This window comes from Malurus melanocephalus, unplaced genomic scaffold, assembly GCF_030028575.1.
Source record: "Malurus melanocephalus ecotype Western Australia unplaced genomic scaffold, MMel_1.1 scaffold_39, whole genome shotgun sequence".
NCBI lineage: Eukaryota > Metazoa > Chordata > Aves > Passeriformes > Maluridae > Malurus > Malurus melanocephalus.
This window is the reverse complement of record NW_026623271.1, coordinates 850,874-870,237: the sequence shown is the minus strand read 5'-3', so window position 1 is coordinate 870,237 and position 19,364 is coordinate 850,874. Positions and strand designations below refer to the sequence as shown.

General features: G+C 38.0%; 1 protein-coding gene across 3 annotated transcripts in view; it reads right to left on the bottom strand.

Moving 5' to 3' along the window:
• MAGI2 (membrane associated guanylate kinase, WW and PDZ domain containing 2) overlaps positions 1–19,364 on the bottom strand; it is a 691,018-nt gene that overhangs the window by 230,387 nt on the left and 441,267 nt on the right. For all 3 annotated transcript variants that reach the window (XM_057364469.1, XM_057364467.1, XM_057364468.1), the window contains one exon: positions 6,097–6,312. In XM_057364469.1, coding sequence (XP_057220452.1) covers positions 6,097–6,312 — 216 coding nt within the window. The remainder of the gene's footprint in view (positions 1–6,096; positions 6,313–19,364) is intronic.

Genomic DNA, 19,364 nt, shown 5'->3' with positions numbered 1-19,364 from the left:
TGATCTTAAAAAATACTTTTCGCACTGACACATAACAACCCTTCAGAACAGCATGAAAAAACCCCAGATTTAACATTGAACAGGGTAATGACCTAGAGCTCTACATCCCCATGCAGTTCATGTTGCTAAATCTTAACTCATGCTTGAACTATGTGGAATTACAATCATTTTATGCTGTTTGGAAACATGAATCTATCTCTCTGTAGTGTTTTCAAATATGTAAAATCTTCCCACAAAGCAGAGATGATATATGGTTGCCACTTCCCCTGAGAAAAGGACAATGTAATAATTGCTGATAAATATTTGGGGTGTTTCGTTCTTATCTCAGCAAAGCAAAAGTCCTCATTTGCTTCAGGCATTATTAACAGATCTGTGAGTTGTATTCCTRAGGCTGCCTGCAGCCCTGACCACATTTCCACTGGAGGAAGCAAAACATACAGATTAAACTGAATATAAGACATAAGGTCACATGGCAGATATGAGCACAGTACAACAAATTCATTTGGGGCACAGGTGCATCACACAATGAGTATTGATCAGCCAATTGGTCTGATAGAGCACGGATGTGGTGACACTGCTGTGTCCTGGGATTTTACCATGACATCTCTAATATGTGTTCTTCCTCAAGATCATATTTTCAACAGGTCTGAAGAGGTCAGATTGAAGATTTTCAATAACTATATTAACAAACCCCAGCCATTCTGATGACAGGAAAAAAAAGTGAAAACTAAGCCCTGAGGATTAGGAGAAATATTCTGAGCTCTTCTAAGACAGAGATTGCTATCAAAATACAGCAGGGATAAAAAAGAACCTGATGCTTATATTTAACAACTTAAAATATAATCATTTTAAAGCTGATCTCATGAATAATTAATTACTGGATGATTATCTTTTAATAGCTTACTTTGATAATGGAGAAGGCATCATGATGACTAAAACCCAAGCAATTAAGATGGAATTGCCTAATGCCATTTAATAACTCTAAGCTTTACACAGTGGACATCCTAGTCACCCTAATCTATGGTGTCATCTCATCATCTTTGTATCTATCATTCCCATATTCCATGCAAGGGAGATATTCACCTTACTGGTTTTCTTCCTGCTAATATATATCCATGCATAAATTTTGATTTGATAAAAAAACCCCAAACAACAAGCAACGGACTTCTGGTTAAAAACTAGCAGCGTATTGGACGTACAAATAAAGTTTTAAGTATTACAGTAATGCACTGTGAGCACAAATATTTACCTTTGGACAATAGGCGATATAAAAAAAAAATCCTAAAATTGTACCACAAGTCCAAAAGTATTTTTGTCTCTTAAAAAACTCCAATCAATTGAAATTGAAATAGCCTATTGGAGCTTCTGTCTCACTACAAAACAGATTACATGGTTCAGTCTTCAAAATCAGATTAGCAGCATTTCTCAAGAGTGTCCTGAGAAGTGACAGAATAGGYACCAGTAAAGCACCAGCAAGCTATTGTCTGTGTGGAATACAAAGCACTTTGAGAACAAGAGAATCTCTATGTTTAAAGTAACTGTCTTTAAATACCCTCACTTCATCTCTGCAGTAAATAGCCTCAAATACCAGCAGTTAAAATGTTGCTGATATATATTGATATGACATATTCTTTATTATTTCATAGACAATATGGTGACCATTAAAAAAAAAAAAACACAGCAAACTAGTAATGTTATATCTTCAGCATTTTTCATCAGTGTTATTGCTTACACTTTAAATTGTTTCTATTATTTACATCTAATTCTTGCAATCTGTCATCTAAACAAGAGGCAAAGGGCCTTATCACTTTATTTTAATGCTGCAGTTTACTGATGCAGAGGTTTGAAAACTTATTCTCTTTACCCAAAAGAATCAACTCATATGACCTAAGTAATGCCAGCAGAGAAAAAAGAAAGACTATTAAATAGTAATTTATGGGGTGGCTKCAGCAGTTCTGAATAAAAATATTTCATAACTTTGTACCCTTATTGTATCAAATGGCTAATTTCTTAAATTCCGTATTAGGAAAGAGTCCATCTTTTTTAAATAACTGTTGGATATAAGAATAGTTTAACTCATKTTTGCCAATATATTTGTATGCACTTTCCTGTGAAGATACCACTTTACATCCTTGGAGCTGCTGCCTTTCTCACCGAGCTGGAGCCATATTTAGAGCTTGGTGATTTTGTACGGAGACACTGCTCCCAGGGACTCCTGACACAGTGAGAACCAGGAGCTGACCTGGGCAAGGACAGCACGAGTCACAGAGGCTGGGTGAGCACAGGATATTCTGTGGGTCACAGGACRTGACCTAGTGGTGATAAATTGAATTTAAAGAACACATCTAGAAAAATCAGTGGATACCAACTTTTCTATATTTAATAATCTCCTGGCTCTCGGAAGCTGTGTATGTTGTTTTCATGCCTCTGGCTGTCTTTGCTCTGTAATAATAAAACAGTAAACTCAACATGTTTTAGGTGCACTCAACTAGTGCACCTTGCATGGTGACTGATAGCATTGAGACTCTGGTCTTTTTTTCATTYCTAAGGTCTGGAATGATAATTTTGAAACTTTATGTCATATCTTATCCCTCAATTAATTTGAGCCTGACAGAACTTTATTCTCTGGGTGCAACTTATCACTGCTCAAGTACTGTCAGAACAATGCACATACATAAGCATGCCTTCAATGTTAAAGTGGTTCTTTTGGAGTTTGGTTGATAGACACTTCATCAGTCAGCAGTGGAAAGCAAATGTGACATGACCAACACAGTGTCAAATACTGATGCTGGCTGTGAAGGAGACTGACTCAATTCTACGTTGACATAAACAGTGACAGCAGTAAAAACTGAATGTCTGACAAGTTTTGTGTTACAATTTGATTAAGACTCCTTTTTCCTCTTTGGTCAAAGCATCAGTTTTACRGAAATTGTTGATTTTAACACAGTGTCYRTRGGGAAAGTCTTCTCAGGTGCAATAWGTCTCACCCWGTAATGTGGACAATTGCATTAAGTGTAAGAAATCCAATGCTAACTCTAGACTTGCCCATCTTTACAATTAATCTCTAGATTACATCTCTCATATGTTCGGTGGCAAAGAGTAAGATGCTTCGTTTAAATTTGGCCATTTAGGCTCCTCTGTAGGCTGAATTAATTTTTCTAAAGTGAAGAAGATGTAAAGATATGTATCTAAAATATGTATCTAAAATAGCTATGCTTTCTTAGGAATTTCTTCCTTTTTCTTATTTTATATCATCAGAGCAGAGACAAATAGCTCAAATAAAAAACTATGGCATTTTGGCATATAATTTACCATAGATGGATGAAATAAATCCCATGCCCCAAATCATACTATTTTGTCCTGAGGGAACTTGATCCAGGATGAAAAACTSAATGCTCCCTCCTAAAATGGCCAAAAGTCCCATCCCAAAGAATTCAGAAGGATTCCTGTTGGCTTCTGGGCTGAGGACAGGTGACAAACATGAGAAAGAATAAACACACTGGGCAGACAATTATGGTTCCCTTTATCCATATACAACTGTCTGAAATATGGTGGACATGAAGCAAGGCACAAGGAAGGTGTTAAAGAAAAATCACTAAAGCTCAATATTTGCACAGATTATGCCAACAGACACTGAAAAGTTGCCTGAAAATTCAGACCAAAARCTCAAAGATCTCTGTAACTACAAATATAATTTAATTGGCCTTACAAGTATGGGTTTCTTTTCTTCAGAATCATCTTAGATCTGTTACTATTTCAGCCTAGTTGTCCTATGTGTTAGAGCAGTCCTTTGAGTTGACAGGCTCCGATTTGCAGTTAATAAGCCATTAAATTGCTGAGCATCTATAAAAAAATGTATCAATGTTTCAGATGTCCCAGGAGTCTTATAATTACTTTTAAAATATACTTTTTAAAAACATTGGAAATAACGAATGTCCTACCTTTGCTGATTCTTTCTAAAATTAAAATGCTCTTTCCRACAAGAGTTTAAAAATAAAGAAATAAACGTATTCTGATTTTTATGATTGTTTAAAGACAYGAACTAAAATGCACTCACATTTTAGAGGTGACTAAGCCTCTGTCAGCTCACAGAGAAAATGACTGCAGKAACAGGGTCTGTGAGAGTCACACTGCCCAACAAAGGCAACACAGCATGTATGTACAGAGCTGCTTTGCTACAATCYCCAAAGTCCTCAATCAGTGTAACCGAACAACAAAACCCTGCTTATGAAACCATGAGAGCCAACACAGGCACTGCTTGTTCTGCTGGCCACACCGACAGGAATTACTCGGGGGGAAGAGGAGGGGGAAGGGGGGGCTGTCTTACACCCATGCTCATGTATTTCATTYTGTTGCACAGCACATGCCAGGGCCTGCTTCTTGGGTGCTGCCTAGTCATTGTTCTAGAATGTCCAGGCACATAGAATCTGCCTGGAAGAAGCAAATTATAGGTGTAGAATTCAAGGAAAACGGCAGGTTAATATTGCCTCTTGATCCACTTGGAGCTGAAACATATTGGCCTGGAAATTGCTCCTCAGCAATGGTCTGTTATGTGGCACATTCCGAATAACTACAAAGAATGATCTTTCTAATGATTTCTACAGTACACATCAGAGACCAAATCCTGCCTTTGCCTCTTTCACTGTGGAAGTATCCTGGCAACAGCGGCAGTGCTGATGTTTTATGTAAGGATCTCTGGGCTTCATCCTTTCCTGCTTAGCTGTGTAGGAAAGGCACTAAGTGCCAGAGAAATGCCAACAGATGCAATGTTGTGTGGAAAGGATGAGCAAGGCTCGTGCAGTGTGATGGCAGTGGCCAGGGAGCAATACTGCAGCCCTTTGGAGAGCCAAGGGGAAGAGCCAGACCCACACTCACCCCACTGCTCCCAGACACYTCTGGTAGATGGGGATGGATTCTGCACAAGGATCTTCCCTTACATGGAATGTTAGGAAACAGCTACAGAAAAGCATGTGGCAAATTTATCCAGGATGAGAGGATGGCAAAATCAATATACTTTCTAATGAAGCAGGAATTAAAAAGGTATATATAGACTCTGCAGCATGAAAATCTTCTACATAGCTTAGATCATTAGATATTTTGTTTCACAGTAACTGATACATTTAGACAACTTGAAATATTTCATCTTCTCATCCCTGTGATTGTCACTGTAGACTTCAAAAGTTTCTGATTTTTTAAGTTTACCAAAAAAGATTCACAGCTTATTTCTCAGAGAGATATAAAAATCTGAATTCTTAATTTTCTACATGAACAACGACAAAATAATTTCTTGAATTCTATTTCAGAATAAGAATTACTAAGTCTTGTAAAATATTGCCTTGCTGAAAGGTTGAGGGGGAAGTTGATTATCTGCTTCAGAAAAGGCTGGAGTGCTATCACTTGAGAAACCAGTCAGTACTCAAACCCCTGTGATCCAAGGGGTAAAACAACCATTGTCTTTTAGGACTTGACATCTGAAAACCTTATCAGTTTATGCAGGCTCTGAAACCCTCCTGAAAAGAATCCTCCTGATAATATTGCCAGCTAAGTTTCAGCGGCAACACCAACAACTTTGTTAATGAGATGACTTTAGTCTTCCATAATATTGCTAAGACTTCATGACAATTTGCAAAAATTCATTTCATAAAATGCTGAACAATCCTGTGAGTATCACAATTTGAGAACAAGACCTGAAACACAGACACCATTCATCTGACCAAACTGCAGTTCTCTAGACTCCCTTATAGTCAACAGAGAGAAACAGGCATTTGTGGTTGATTTCCTAACCTAGAAATCTAGAACAGGTCACAATCCATGCTCAGAAAGAAGGTATTTTTCCCTTTGGTCTATAAAGAGGGTTCAAAGAGACTAGTTCAGAGACAGAAATCTTTACAGTAGCTGAGGTAAGTGAGATGACTCCCCAAAATAGAGGTTAAGTAATTTTTTTTAGGCTTCAGAGAAATTCTAATATTCAGGATTCCTGGCTTTCACTCTTGCAAGAACTTCCTTACCTGAACATGCATATTCTCACTGCAGAAGGAGGTAACTGAGGACTCTGAATAACAGAAACTCACTGCAAAGTAAGAAGGAAGAACAGACCTGGTGTTACTGTCACGTCATTTCCATTGACCACAGGTCTTTCTTCCTCTTCCTCCTCTGGTGGTTCAATGCCTGTCTTCTCCATATTGCTCACAGACTTATTCCTTTTACGTTTGCCTTCAGCCCCGGGAGTGGCACCTGGGAGGATCTGGTCTGTCACATTTAACAGCAACGGAGCCGGTTCCGCTGGAGGCTTCGGAGTGCCGTAATAGTTGTCTGGAAAGAAAAGAAAAACACATGAGATTGCAGAAATACTCAACTGCTGCTGCTTCTTTTGTCTCAGATTAATGGATGCATGAAGTAGGACCTGGCTCGTCAGCTAATATATGTTCAAAATGTTTTCTTTGAAATGGAATATTTACCTTTCATGAAATGGTAATTAATTTTCTTGATGGTAGAACCAGTGATCAAATTATTCTCACAACCATGTATCTTATTAACAATTTCTGAAACTATAATAGGTTAAGTTTACATTCCTCTTCTCCAAACACCTGACAAATATGTAGCATATCAGAGGTGTTCTATTGTTTCAAAACATTAGTTAGGACAAATTAGTTTTGCAACATTTATGCCATGAAACAAGGGTTTCTTAAGGATCAAAATGATGATAAGAATACTGATTACTCGTGTCATTTTCAGTCCCTCGAATTATTTCATCTGCTTAGGAAGTAAACAATCATCCAGAGATTCAGATTTGCAGTTTTCAGTAACACTTGCACCATCTTGTTTTTCATATTTGTCAAATTTTTGCTATTCACTGACTCAAAATTTTTAATAGTTAATGCTAATATATTTTCAAAGAAAGTTGAAAACTTATGCTGTAGGGCTTAACATTATGTCAAAGTACTAAGGAATTCTGAGAAGACTTAAGGTGGATGACAGATTACCCTCTCTTTGTCTCTCATGAAATTTTTGGCAACTTCCTCTGAGCCATCTACTTTCTGTCAGAAGGATTATTAGATTAGATGGACCATGGTCCCTTCTTATCTATCAATATTTCTATGTTTGCATTTCTTGCACATCTGACCTCAAAATTGGTGTTTTACTGAGACCACAAATTTCTCATTAAAAACAAGGTTAAAAATAGAACAGTAACACATTTAAATAGTATTTTTTAAAAAAGAGTCTTTCTAGAAAGAAACATRAATAGTAATATAAGACATAAAGATGAAAACATGCTATTTATGCAGTTATCTCTTTTCATCTGCAAGCTGCATTGAAGGGCAATTAACATGATGTTCTACAAGTGGATTTACAGCATTTATTATGGGAAACTAAAACACTGTGCAGGTCTGAGTAACTTTTCAAGGAAAAAAAAAAAAAGCGCCTGTGTAAGGATATCAAGCTGATGTAATATTTGTAGACCTTATGACCATTCAAAATTTTTTTTATCCTGCTATTTAGGACTTCTGTACTATCAAATAGCAGTAGCAACTGACAAAATTATTGTAACCACATATAGGCATGACAAAAAAATAAAAGCATATATTATACAGTGCACAGTAAACCATCATAAAATACATTTTGCAGGCACAGTAAAAATACATTTTGCAGGCAGACTAAAAAAACCATCAAAAAGTACATTTTGCAGTACTCCTGTGTGTTTCCAAGGAATTGCAATGTTGTACATGACCACCTTAGTCCATGTAAATAACTGAACATCCTTGCAGCTACTGAATACTCTATGAATTTTTCACAGCAGTTTGGCAAAACAATATTAATAACAAATGTTTCTGTAATTTTAATATGAAGGAAAAATGTATTGTGTTACATGACACTCATATTCASTCTGGGCTTAGGGATGTCTGAATGAGGCACTGACTCACTGCCGATTTTCTTTGGATTTTAGGAAATGGCAGCAGATTTAACACAGAGCCCCAGCAGGACAATGAATTGTGCCTCTGTAGGGATGATTTGTGGGAGCTCTCCCTGACTGCCAGAGTTAAAAYGGGAGCAGGATGTGGGGTCTAAGGGGGAAAAAGGAAATTTACGTTGATTCAGTCACAAAACTGTACCTCTAAAAAATGTCAAGATCAGATCTGGTCGCAGTCAAAGTTCTAAGAGCTGACAGTACAGGYTATTTTGAGGGTGTCTGAAAACTAACAGCTCTCAGTTGGAAATCTGCTTTTGTACTGCTCTAAGATTGTGTTACCTTTATTGGTGAGATTTCATGTGTGAAATATCACATATTTTGAAAAAGGATTCCTCAATTTAAAGAACTCCCCGGCCTAAGCCATTTTACCAGTCTCAATGAGTGCCTCAGAGGCCACAAGCTTCACAAAACTTGTCAAATATGCACTGATTTCCACTGATTCCATAAATACCAGCAGACCTATCCCAGGGATATAGTACCAGTGTGACACAAACTGTGAAAACAAAAGTACAGTACCTTGGCTTTTTTCCCTTTTCTTAGTTTTGTCCTTCTCACACAAAATTGAGTGCACTAGTAATTAGCAGAAATGCTAAAATCCTGAATAGTAGATGAGGTGTTTAAACTGAAGGTCACTCATGTTATTTTAAAATATTAGGCACTACTTCACTTTGACTGACTGTATGCATTAGTAAGAGACAGAGGTAAAATTCATTAAAAAAAATCAGTGAATATCACATATATAAAAATATTAGAGAGAAAATGCACTTGTAAGATCAGGAGTCAAAGAGGATTTAACTCATTTAGTTTCAAACTGGAAATGCTGTATAATTTCCAGCTTCTGTAACACTTTAGAGCCATTGATTTAAAAGTGAGTTTTACGTTATTAATTGCTACCTACCTATCAATCTATATCTTTAGTTCAAAAATATCCATAAAAAGTGCAAATGAAAAAAAGAAATGATACACACATTGATACAATCAGGGTGTCATTAAAAAAATTAGTTAAATCCCCATGGAAAAAAAATGTACAGGATGAGAGACCCAGCCATTTCAAGGAGCAATGCTCCCTTACAGGAAAGTAGAATCAATTAAACATTATCTTTTATCAAGAAGAGATTTTCAGTGTCTTGTAATTCCTTACTTAGAATATTAGAGTTGATGAGAGACCCTCTCATAAAACCTAGGCATAATATAGACACTAAATGCTTAAAAACCATAACTKTGTTGCCATGAATTTTGGAAAATCTCTGATCTCTTTTTCATCTTGCCTGAGCAAGGCCAGGGCTCGTTCAATAGGTTATTGTTGAAACACTAATCACAAGATACTGAAATTCACTTTYTTGTAGGTATAAAAGGAATACTAAATAAATAATTTCAGTTGTTGTTATCTTTAAAAAGATTATTTAAAAATAAAAAAAAGCCTACTAACAGAAAACATAAATCCCATGCTCACTGGCAGTCAGAAAAACTAGCAGTTAGGATTTTTTTTTTTAAATGAACCGAGCACAAAACAGACAACACCTTTATAGCACTATACAAAACCACATAGTACCCCCTCTTTTGTATACGGCCTGCTGTTCTGGTACTTGCCTCTCAAAAATTACATGAGGGAACTAAAGAAGGGCAATTAAAGCTTGGAACTGCTTAAATTGATTTTGAGGTTTCAGCTTGGAAATGGGACAACTGAAGGGGAATATGGCAGATATGTATAAAAACAGGAGAACCCTGGGAAAGTGCCTAGAAAATCAATGAATGGATGCTTGGCTTCCCACTTCATGAGAACAAGAGGAAGCCCAGTGAAATTAGCAGGTTTAAAACAAGCAAAAGAAGTGGGTTTTTTTCACACAGCATAAGAGAATAACGGCATTCACTGTCAGATGCTGCCAGTATCATAAATGGCAGTCAAAAAGCAATTATACAAAGTCATAGAAAAAAAAAAGACCATGAAAGCCTATTAAATGTAAAGGTAGAAATTCTGAACCGAGTTCCATACAACCCAATTGGTGCAGCGCAGAATGTAACTCTGCATTCAAAATACAACAGCCTTCCCTGCTGTTATATTTTGTGCCTTAACATCTACCAAGGGGCAGTTGTAGAGACAGTCTCCTTTGATTTGGCTAAGGGCAGCTGCTCTATTACTCAGGTGCATCCTTGATATTCCCAAAAAAATGTGTGTGTACTCGCCTGCCACCCCTGCACAGATTCAAGAGGTCGGTTTAGGCCTCAGTGAGGTTCTTTGTGCCGGGCCTGGATCAGGGCTCCATGCAGACGGGCGGTGCAGAGAAAGCACCGCTGCTGAATSAACGTGGCTGTGCCCCCGATGGCTCCGGAGCTCCCAGCTGCTTCTGGGGCAGCTCAACATGAGCAGGGCCTGGCTAACCTGTGGGACAGAGCTGCTGAGGCGGCTCAGGGGCCATGGCACGGTGACAATCACTGAGTGTCCCTTGCCACCCCTGAGCTGTATGAACTGCGATCAGTGCCCTGATTCTGCAAGGAAGCCAGATGAATTACTGGGTAGGTTTGTGCTGATAACAGACACCGGATCAGGAAGTCAGAAAGTCAAACAAAGCAGAAAAAATGGGGAAATAAGGAGGACAAAACAGCTTTCTTTTTTTTTTCCCCTTAACCTTAGCTCACCTAGGTCGGGAAGTGGTAAGACTTATTTTATTGATGTGTTTGATGATGAAGCAATATCCTAACTTGTTTCCTGAGAAAAGGTAAGCCCTTGTGGAAGAAAAAAAGACTGAGCATTTGGGTGGTAGTAAAGAAGCAGGAAAATCATCATGCTGAAATGATAAAAAGACCCAGACCTACTGACAGTGCCCGCAGTGATGTGCTCAACACCAAGAGGCCCCAGTTCCTGAGCACAGWTACAAATGTGTCTCCCATGTTYSYGCTYCAMTYTGTGCTCCTCTGCAGGGCCTGACCYACAGGCATTTYCCTCTGCCTGGCCTTCCCAGTCCCTCTCCTTTYCTGTGAGGAAAGAGCCAAAATGCAGCCCAGAGTGGACATTCCCACTTGCCACCCTTCTGGACAGAGAAGGGACAGGAAGGGCTCTGTGCCAGGCCTGCACCCCAGGCTGTGGAGCCGCCATGCTCCTGTGGTTCCTGGGCCGGGCCAGCCTGCGCCATCAGGCCGTGGAGGAACGGGGTCAATGCTCATTCCTTCGCTCCTGAAGCTCTGCTGATCTCATCTAAGAAATGAAAAGCYCTAGTTTAAAAATGTTAGTGTTACGAAAAGTTAAAATGGTGCTGAGGAATTAGGAAATTATAGTAAAAAATGTACAATCAGGCAGAAAACAAGAGGTGTGCCAGAACCAGAAGATTTTAGGATGAATACTTCCAACTATGGCGTGACTCATAYTCAGAGCCCAGAGCAGAGACACATTCCTTTTCRCACTTATTTTTAGAGTGGGATGAAATAATACCCAGCTACAAATACACATCTGCCTCTGCTTATTCAGCATCCTCATTTAGATCGATCTGTCTTTACTGTTTATACAACTTTGAATTGCTGAAGTATCAGTCAAAATTGTGTGAGTCAGCCACAACTCTAGGAAATCAAAGACAAACCTTATTTTTCAGTTATGAGAACAATAACTGCAGATATTATGATGAATGCTAAACCTCTACATATTTGCTGTTGTGATCACTCACTATTGATTRTAAAATAAGGCAAAGTACTCTGAAGCTTAATTGTTGCCTAGATTTGAGTGACATTTGAAATTTTTACCAGTTCACAAACAAAAACATATGGAAAAGTAATATATTACAATGGTATAGAAAGTTTTAGGTAGGCAGAAATTAGTTTAATTTTAAATAAAATAATAACATGAACAAATATGAATATTTTATTTGATTAAAAGAAGATGGCTGCATTTATTTATGACTAGAAGCTTCCTGCATACTTAGCTTACTGCTAAGAAGCATCTGTTCATAATTTATGTCTGTTTATAATCAGTATCCAGATGAAGACTGGTGACAAGTGGTGTCCCTGAGGGATCCATACTGGGAAAAACAGTGTTTAGTATCTTGGTCAGTGACATCACCAGTGGGATTCTGTGCACTCTCAGCAAGTTTTCAGATGACACCAAGCTGAGTGGTTTAGCTGATTCCCCTGAAGAACAGGATGCCATCCAAAGGGACCTGGCAAGGTCCCTGGACCTCCAGAAGGGACCCCATGGGAATCTCGTGAGGTTTAAAAAGACCAAGTGCAAGGTGCTGCACCTGGGGAGGGGCAACTCCCAGTGTCAACACAGGCTGGGGATGAACAGATGGAGAGCAGCCCCACTGAGAAGGACTTGGGGCTGCTGGTGGGGGAAAATCTGGACATGACCTGGCCATGTGCATTTGCAGCTCAGAAAACCAATGGCATCCTGAGCTGCACCCGAAGGAATGTGGGCAGCAGGGTGAGGGAGGGGATTCTGCCTCTCTGCTCTGTTCTCATGACACCCCACCACCAGCGCTGCATCCAGCATTGGGATTCATGGCACAGGAGAGACATGGACCTGTTGGAGCAAGAGAAGAGATACAAAATGATGCACCATTCTTATGAGGACAGGGTGAGAGTTGTGGCGGTTCACCCTGCAGAAGAGAGGACTCCAGGGAGACCTTATTGTGGCCCTTCAGTACCCAAAGGGGGCTTATAAGGATGACATTTTAGAAAGACCTGTTGAAACAGGACAAGAGATAATGGTTTCAAAGTAAAAGATAGTAGATTCAGACTCAATAATAAGGAAGATTTTTTTTTTTACTATAAGGATGGTGAAACACTGGAAGAAGTTTTCCAGAGAAGTAATGGATTTCCCACCCTTTGAAACATTCGAAGTCARCTTGGACAAGGCTCTGAAGAACCATATCCAGCTGAAGATGTCTCTACTCATTCAATGGGGTTTAGACTTCACAACCATTCAAGGCCCCTTCCAACTCAAACTATTCCATGATTCTATAAAAATCAATGATCTTTTCATAACAAGGTATTTATGTTTTATCTTAACCTGCTCTGGAGTCTGCAAATGAACTATTGTGACCTGTATTCACCCTATCTAGCTTTAGGTGCTTAACTGTTGGAAGTGTTTAATTGGTATTAAAAAAAGTACAGCAATCATCTTCCAGGAAATGCCTTAAAAAATGTCTACATCTATAGAAACCCAGCCTGCAAGCCCTGGGATATCAGGCTCAAGCCTGCTGCAGTATGGAGTCCACGCCCTGTGCATTCTCTGGATGTAAGTTTAAGTGTAGGTTTCTGTAAACCTTCAGAAGACAGCAAGAAAACAAGTTTATGATTTTGGTATTGTTTAGGGCAGGCCCTAAACTGTCACTGGCGGTATAACCAGCAGGGTAAGCTCATATGTGGTTGGCAGTCTTTCAAATTTTGTGCCAAGTTTTCTAGGCCAACAGGAATATAGGTTGCAKAAATCTTCTTTGAAGGATTTAGTATTTGAATAATGGAATTGTTAAGACWGGGRAAGACCTCTAAGATCATCAATGCAACTGTTAACACAACCATGTTCACCACAGAACCATGTCCCCAAGTGCCATAATGACAAGTTTTTTGAACACTTTCAGGGATGGTGATKCCACCACTTTCCCGAGCATTCATGTTCCATTGCATGCAATGAAAACCAAAGACAGGGTGGAATTCTTAAATGCAAGTCCTGTGGACCTCCATGAACCGAGCACGTGGTATCACCACGCTCTCACTTCTCTGTGCTCACACATCACTTTGCCATAGAAGTATGTCAAATCAATTTCCATCTTATGAAATCACATTATTCTAACATTTCTGATCATCTGTATATGTAAATTAGAGCAATTTTTTGTATTTCTGTTTTGTTCTGCARTAAAAATACACAAACACAGAATATTCTAAACCTGAAAAATCCCTTTCTCAGTATTCTTACAACCATCTCATAATGTTCCTAAAGAGGAAAACAGTACATAGACTTTGTTAAAATATARTTAGTGATGTATTTTAACAAAATCCAAGACAATTACCACCTCCTTAACAAAGTCTAGCAAACTTCTTTTCACCCACTCACCCTAAGTAAGTAATTTATTTTGACGGGTGACTATACTATAATTAGGGCTTTTTTTAATCATTGCTGTAAGGTTGGGTGAKTAGATTTTGTTCTTGGGTTCATACATTTTCATGATGGTTTTGCAAAGCTGCTTGATGGATTAAAGTTGCAGAATTCTTAGTGTGACGCCAAAGAAAGTGGAATTAAAAAATGAAGTCTTCCGAAGCCTTTAGATATTCGATTTACATTGGTATTATTTTTAGTCATGAACTTAATTAATTAATTAAAATGGCAAAAAAATAGGAAAGCAGTAGTAGTAGTTCAGATCTCTCAGAATTTAGAGAAAAAAGTGTATTAAATATAGATTTATTATTATGTTTTTCAACAACAGCTTTTAACTTCTATTGTGTTCCCTGAAATATTCACAAGAAAAGTTATGTTTTTGTGATGATCTTTGCAGCTACTTTCAGTTTCTCTTTGTGGCTGTTTTTAGTTTATTTTAGCTACAGACTGAAGGTCCCAGAGATATCTTTGCTCTTCTTTTTTTAAGTAAGCCTTTGAATTCAGATTTCTTAGTTCCATGAGCCTTGCTGTTACATTAAAATCTGAATTAAAAATCTGAATCAAAATTTATTTACTTTGGGAATGCTGTCTGAATGAGTTACACATGATGTACAGAACTAATATCACACTCGTTGGATACAGACATCTCCAGGGCTACTTGTTACAAAGTCTGTTTTTTCTCCCTTTGCTGTGTCCTAACTGCACTGGGCTTTAGCTATAAATCAAGTTACRTGAAAGAAATACTTTCTGGACATCCCAGGATTCTGCTAGAATGGGGGGGTCAGAGTTATTGCCTGTGCATTCCCAACAATGATCATTTTCTGTCAGGGCTGTCCAGCTGTTTCCCAGAGGCAGGGGAATTTTTGATGCCTTCTGTTGCTGTGCCTCTTCCCCAGGCAGAATTCTCATTTGGGTTGGTCTCTGCAGCTTCTGCTAACCGACATTAGGCAAATATGCTAACTTCTGTGTCAAGTAATGACATTTTAATAACTGGCTTCAGGATTGTCTATTCATCTACATTAAAATTAAAACACTAATTATAGCAGTGGATTGTTGCCCAAGAGTGTTCTGGCCCCCAATGAATGCAATAGCAGAGGAAGTTTCTAAATTCACAAACACAGCAATGGAGACAAGACGGGCTGTCAAACCTTCCAGCAAGACAAAACTGCTGTTCCCTTACTGTTGGATGCYAACTGCCCCCAAAAGGACATCTCTTTTTGATAGAGTCAGTGAAAGACTGTATAAGTAAGGATATATGAATTTGGTTTTTATTTCTTAATTGGTATTTTTCAAGATAAATATCAGTAGCAAATGATTTTTTGTAACATTAAGGTGGTGATAGAGTGCACCAGATATGCGTAAGGGAAGGTCTAAAACAATCCTGATTTTCAGAAATTCTGAAGACTTTATTAAGGCATAAGTTAGTTCTCATTTTAAAAATAGATTTTCTTCAGAGATATCACTTCACACTTTAGTGTATTTCAGAGAGTTCAGACTTTTGAGTTTTCTTCATCACTTTTTCTGTAGTTCCATTTTACATAGCTGCTTTTCCTTCTAATTGAAATATTTTTCTCCCACTTTTTAAGTACTAGGATGGCTTTATCCTATAAATACTCTGCGTTCCTTAGATTTTGCTAATTAATCAYTTAGCTGTTTGCCCATCTACAAATTTAGGCACATGTGCAAGACTAATCCCTAAAYCCCTGTGTAAGACAAGAAGGAAGCAGAAAGAACTATTTCACCTTTACAAAATCAGGTACTGCCTGGACTGTTTTCATCATCCCTTTAATTTCTACCAAGACCAAATCATGTGAACAGATACAATCCTCTTGAGCACTAAATCTCTCACAGCTGGGAAATAACAGTTCTCCTGTCAGATGTGGGAATCCCATGGGTTGAAGGTGTAAATACCTTTCAGATAAAGTAACTATAAACCATCCTGTATTAAATCCAGGTGCAGGTGGCTGCAGAGAGGGTACTATCTTGCTTTAAGATCCCTCAAAGATTAAGGTCTTGACCTTATTTCTCCCAAATATTCTTCAAGTTTGAATTTCTCTCTKAGAAGCAGAACACATCAGTCTTAGATAACAGCCTAGAAGAGAAAGGACTGCTTATCAGACACAGCAGTGTGCTGCACGCACTGCACACCATCACACAATCTCCCAACCACTACCAAATATGAAATGACCTTTAACTTTCATAATTTGATCTTACACTGAGCACAGTGTACTAGTAGTAAAATATTTAGACAGACCTCTCTAAAAGGCTACTCTTACATACTTAAGGAAAATCATGGGTGAAGGGACAGGACTGAGTAATTAATATAAAATGGAATTTGGATTTCACAAGCAAGAATCACAGAAATATGAATGCAGGTTATTGGAACAACACTATGCAACAATACAGATTAATAAACACATTAGTAACTGTTTTATAGTGTTTTGCACTCTAAAGCAATTCTGTCATCTGGTGTTATCTTCTAGAAAGMAGTAGTACAATCTGAAACCTCTCCATTCCCACAAAAGAGACATGGCTCAATTCCCAAACAGTGTGTGCTTTGATGCAGCTAAACACAGCTACCAAGATACTTCTTCCCACCTCACTTGTTTTTATTGTGAGCTGCCTGTTGCTTGGTATAGCCCTTGAATAATCACTTATGTTCCTAAATGTGCATAATCCCTAAGTGACAGAGAGTGGGTTTTTAGCTAATTTCACTTCTCCTGATTAGAAGTCCACTGTCTAAATTAATGAACTCTCCCAATCTGCCCCAGTAGTGATAGATGGGATTAATTGACCTCCGGAGGCATACTTGTGTTTTGGTTGTTAACTTTACAAGAAGGTCCAGACACCTTTAAGCTTACTAATGATAGAGGACATTATTCAGACCTTTAATGACRAAGGTCCCAACACACTAAATCATGCTACTGCTTTCTGCCTTCATTTATAGGTTTATGCTAAGCAAACTGTAAGATTTTCTGCTTCCCCTTGCATATTTTATATATAATATAGCTAAGATTCTTGTAGAAATAAAAAATCCTTTGACATATTAGAGAACAGCTTGCAGCAGAGTCCCTCCCTTTTGACAGTAGTGCCTACATGGTTTTACACCCTTACAAATTATCTGGAAAGATGAGAAAAGACTAAGAACATTTTCTAGACAAAATTTTATCAAGTTCAGTCTGGGCCACAGAAATTAATGTTTCTGAAGCTTCAGAAGGATTACAAAAGAGAAAATATATAAGTCAAGGAGAAGTTATCACATTAGATGAAATTTATTATTGATTAATGCAAATCAAGGAACCATTTTGTTGCAAATTATATCSTTTCTAGAGAGATAGTGGCATTACTGCAGACATTTACTTTATAGTAGTACCTTCCTTCTGCTAAATAGTAAGAAATGCCAGAATCACTAACTGAACTAAAGGAATAGAATGACATGCAGTGCTCATCTTAAATTATGTGGTTAAGAACTTTATTGCACAGAGCATTGGCACAGACTTTTTTAAGGAAAAAAAAAATTACAGAAATAAAAGATGTTCTAACAAAAGCAAGTAAAATTATAAGCTTCCTATAATAAAAATAAAATGTATGTCAGTTATACAAATTAACTATATTTCTGTAATAAGGCGGTGTGAAGGAAAGGATAAGCTAATTTTTTCAGATGAARTTTTGGGTGAAAAATGGGAATGAATTTCAAGAACACAGAGTCACTACACCAGAAGTTTTTGAGAGATTACCCATATGTTAAATCAATCCATAGTTGCTACAGATCTATCTAAAAATGCCATGTGTAGGAAAGCAGGAGCCAGGTGAAGTTTACTAAGAAAATGATACTGCCGAGGTCTTACAGTCCTGAGAATTGTCTGATCTGTCTTTTGCCTGACATAATGSCCCCACCCCTGGTTTGATCAGTACTGCGTTTCCTTTTTYRTTTTCTTCTTAGGACTTTAGGCTTATTTGAAAAGCTGTGTTTATAGACACCTTACACATTTTCAGAGTGGCATTTTCTCTGTGTTATAGTTGGAAATCTGTCTCCAACTGCCTTGACAACCTCATGAAGCCACTCTAGACTGTTAATTTCATCTGACATTTTCTTCAAACTTGAGGAAAAAAAGAGATCCCTGTAGTCAATCAGTTTTTGTATTCATTTATTCAAGCTGCTACCAGAGAAAGTTATCTTGCCAATTGGAGAGGTATGTAGGGAATCCTTTCCTTTTGTGCCTAAAAAGGCACCCGTGGATTGTCCTGGATAGTCATCTTGTGAAACATGAATATATCAGATGTTCCCTATTGGTCTTCCCTTAAGGAGTTGTCAGAATAAATAAAAATGCTTCTTGGAGACTCACAGTAATTCCAGGTACAAAAAAATAAACCAACAAGCTTCCAAAAAGAACCCCAGAGAAAAAAACTGCATAAATTCTGTTTTCATCAACAGAATGTTGTTTTGCCATATTAGTGCAAATCATCAGGGTCTTTTAAGGTAATTTAGCATTATAAATCCTAAATACTAAGCCCTAACTAACACTTAATGGAGGCTCTGTGTTCCCTATTTTCCTTAGAGCCAGTAGGATTACCCTTTCTAATGTGGTATTTTTCCCTCAATTTTCTGTCTACAACTTGCTCCTGAGATGACTGAGAAATAGAGCTTTACCTTTCTCATATGAGTTTTAACCCATAACTTTACTGCCAATGAGATCCTGTGCTATAACAAGACATTTTAGCTCCTCCAGAGCTCAGTTACAACATAAAGATATATGATGAGGCAATCCACAGTCCCAAGAACCTAGCATAAAACCACACAACCTACCAGTTTTATAACACAACATTCAGCCAGGAAGAAACAAGAAGGTTTAAAAACTAATTATTTTTGAATCATTCAGAAAATTTCAGATTGGGAWCAAACTAATAGATATTGCATAACAAAATAATTGATGTTGCCTGGGCCGAGTTTATCACATGTTAGTAGGAAAGAAAAAGGGAAAGAAAGWCTTCTGCAGTTTTTAATAAATAAGCTTGATCACACTTGATGAGCCTTTCTCCTAATTCTTGCTCCTAAGCTACATAATCAGGCCACATCAGGCTTGCTTTTCTTCAGCCTCCTCCAAATTATAATCAAAGTGTCATTCTCCCAAAAGAAGGAATATAGGGTCACCTTCACTCAGGAGCTAAGGCACTCACTGGGAGTGCAAGGTGAGGCATTAGATAAACTCTGACCTTCCACTGATTCTTTTCTTTGGACATGAAGCAACTAAGAAAGTGGCCAGAGTTGCAACGAAAGTGTCATCATCACCATGAGAGCCTGGGCATTCTGCC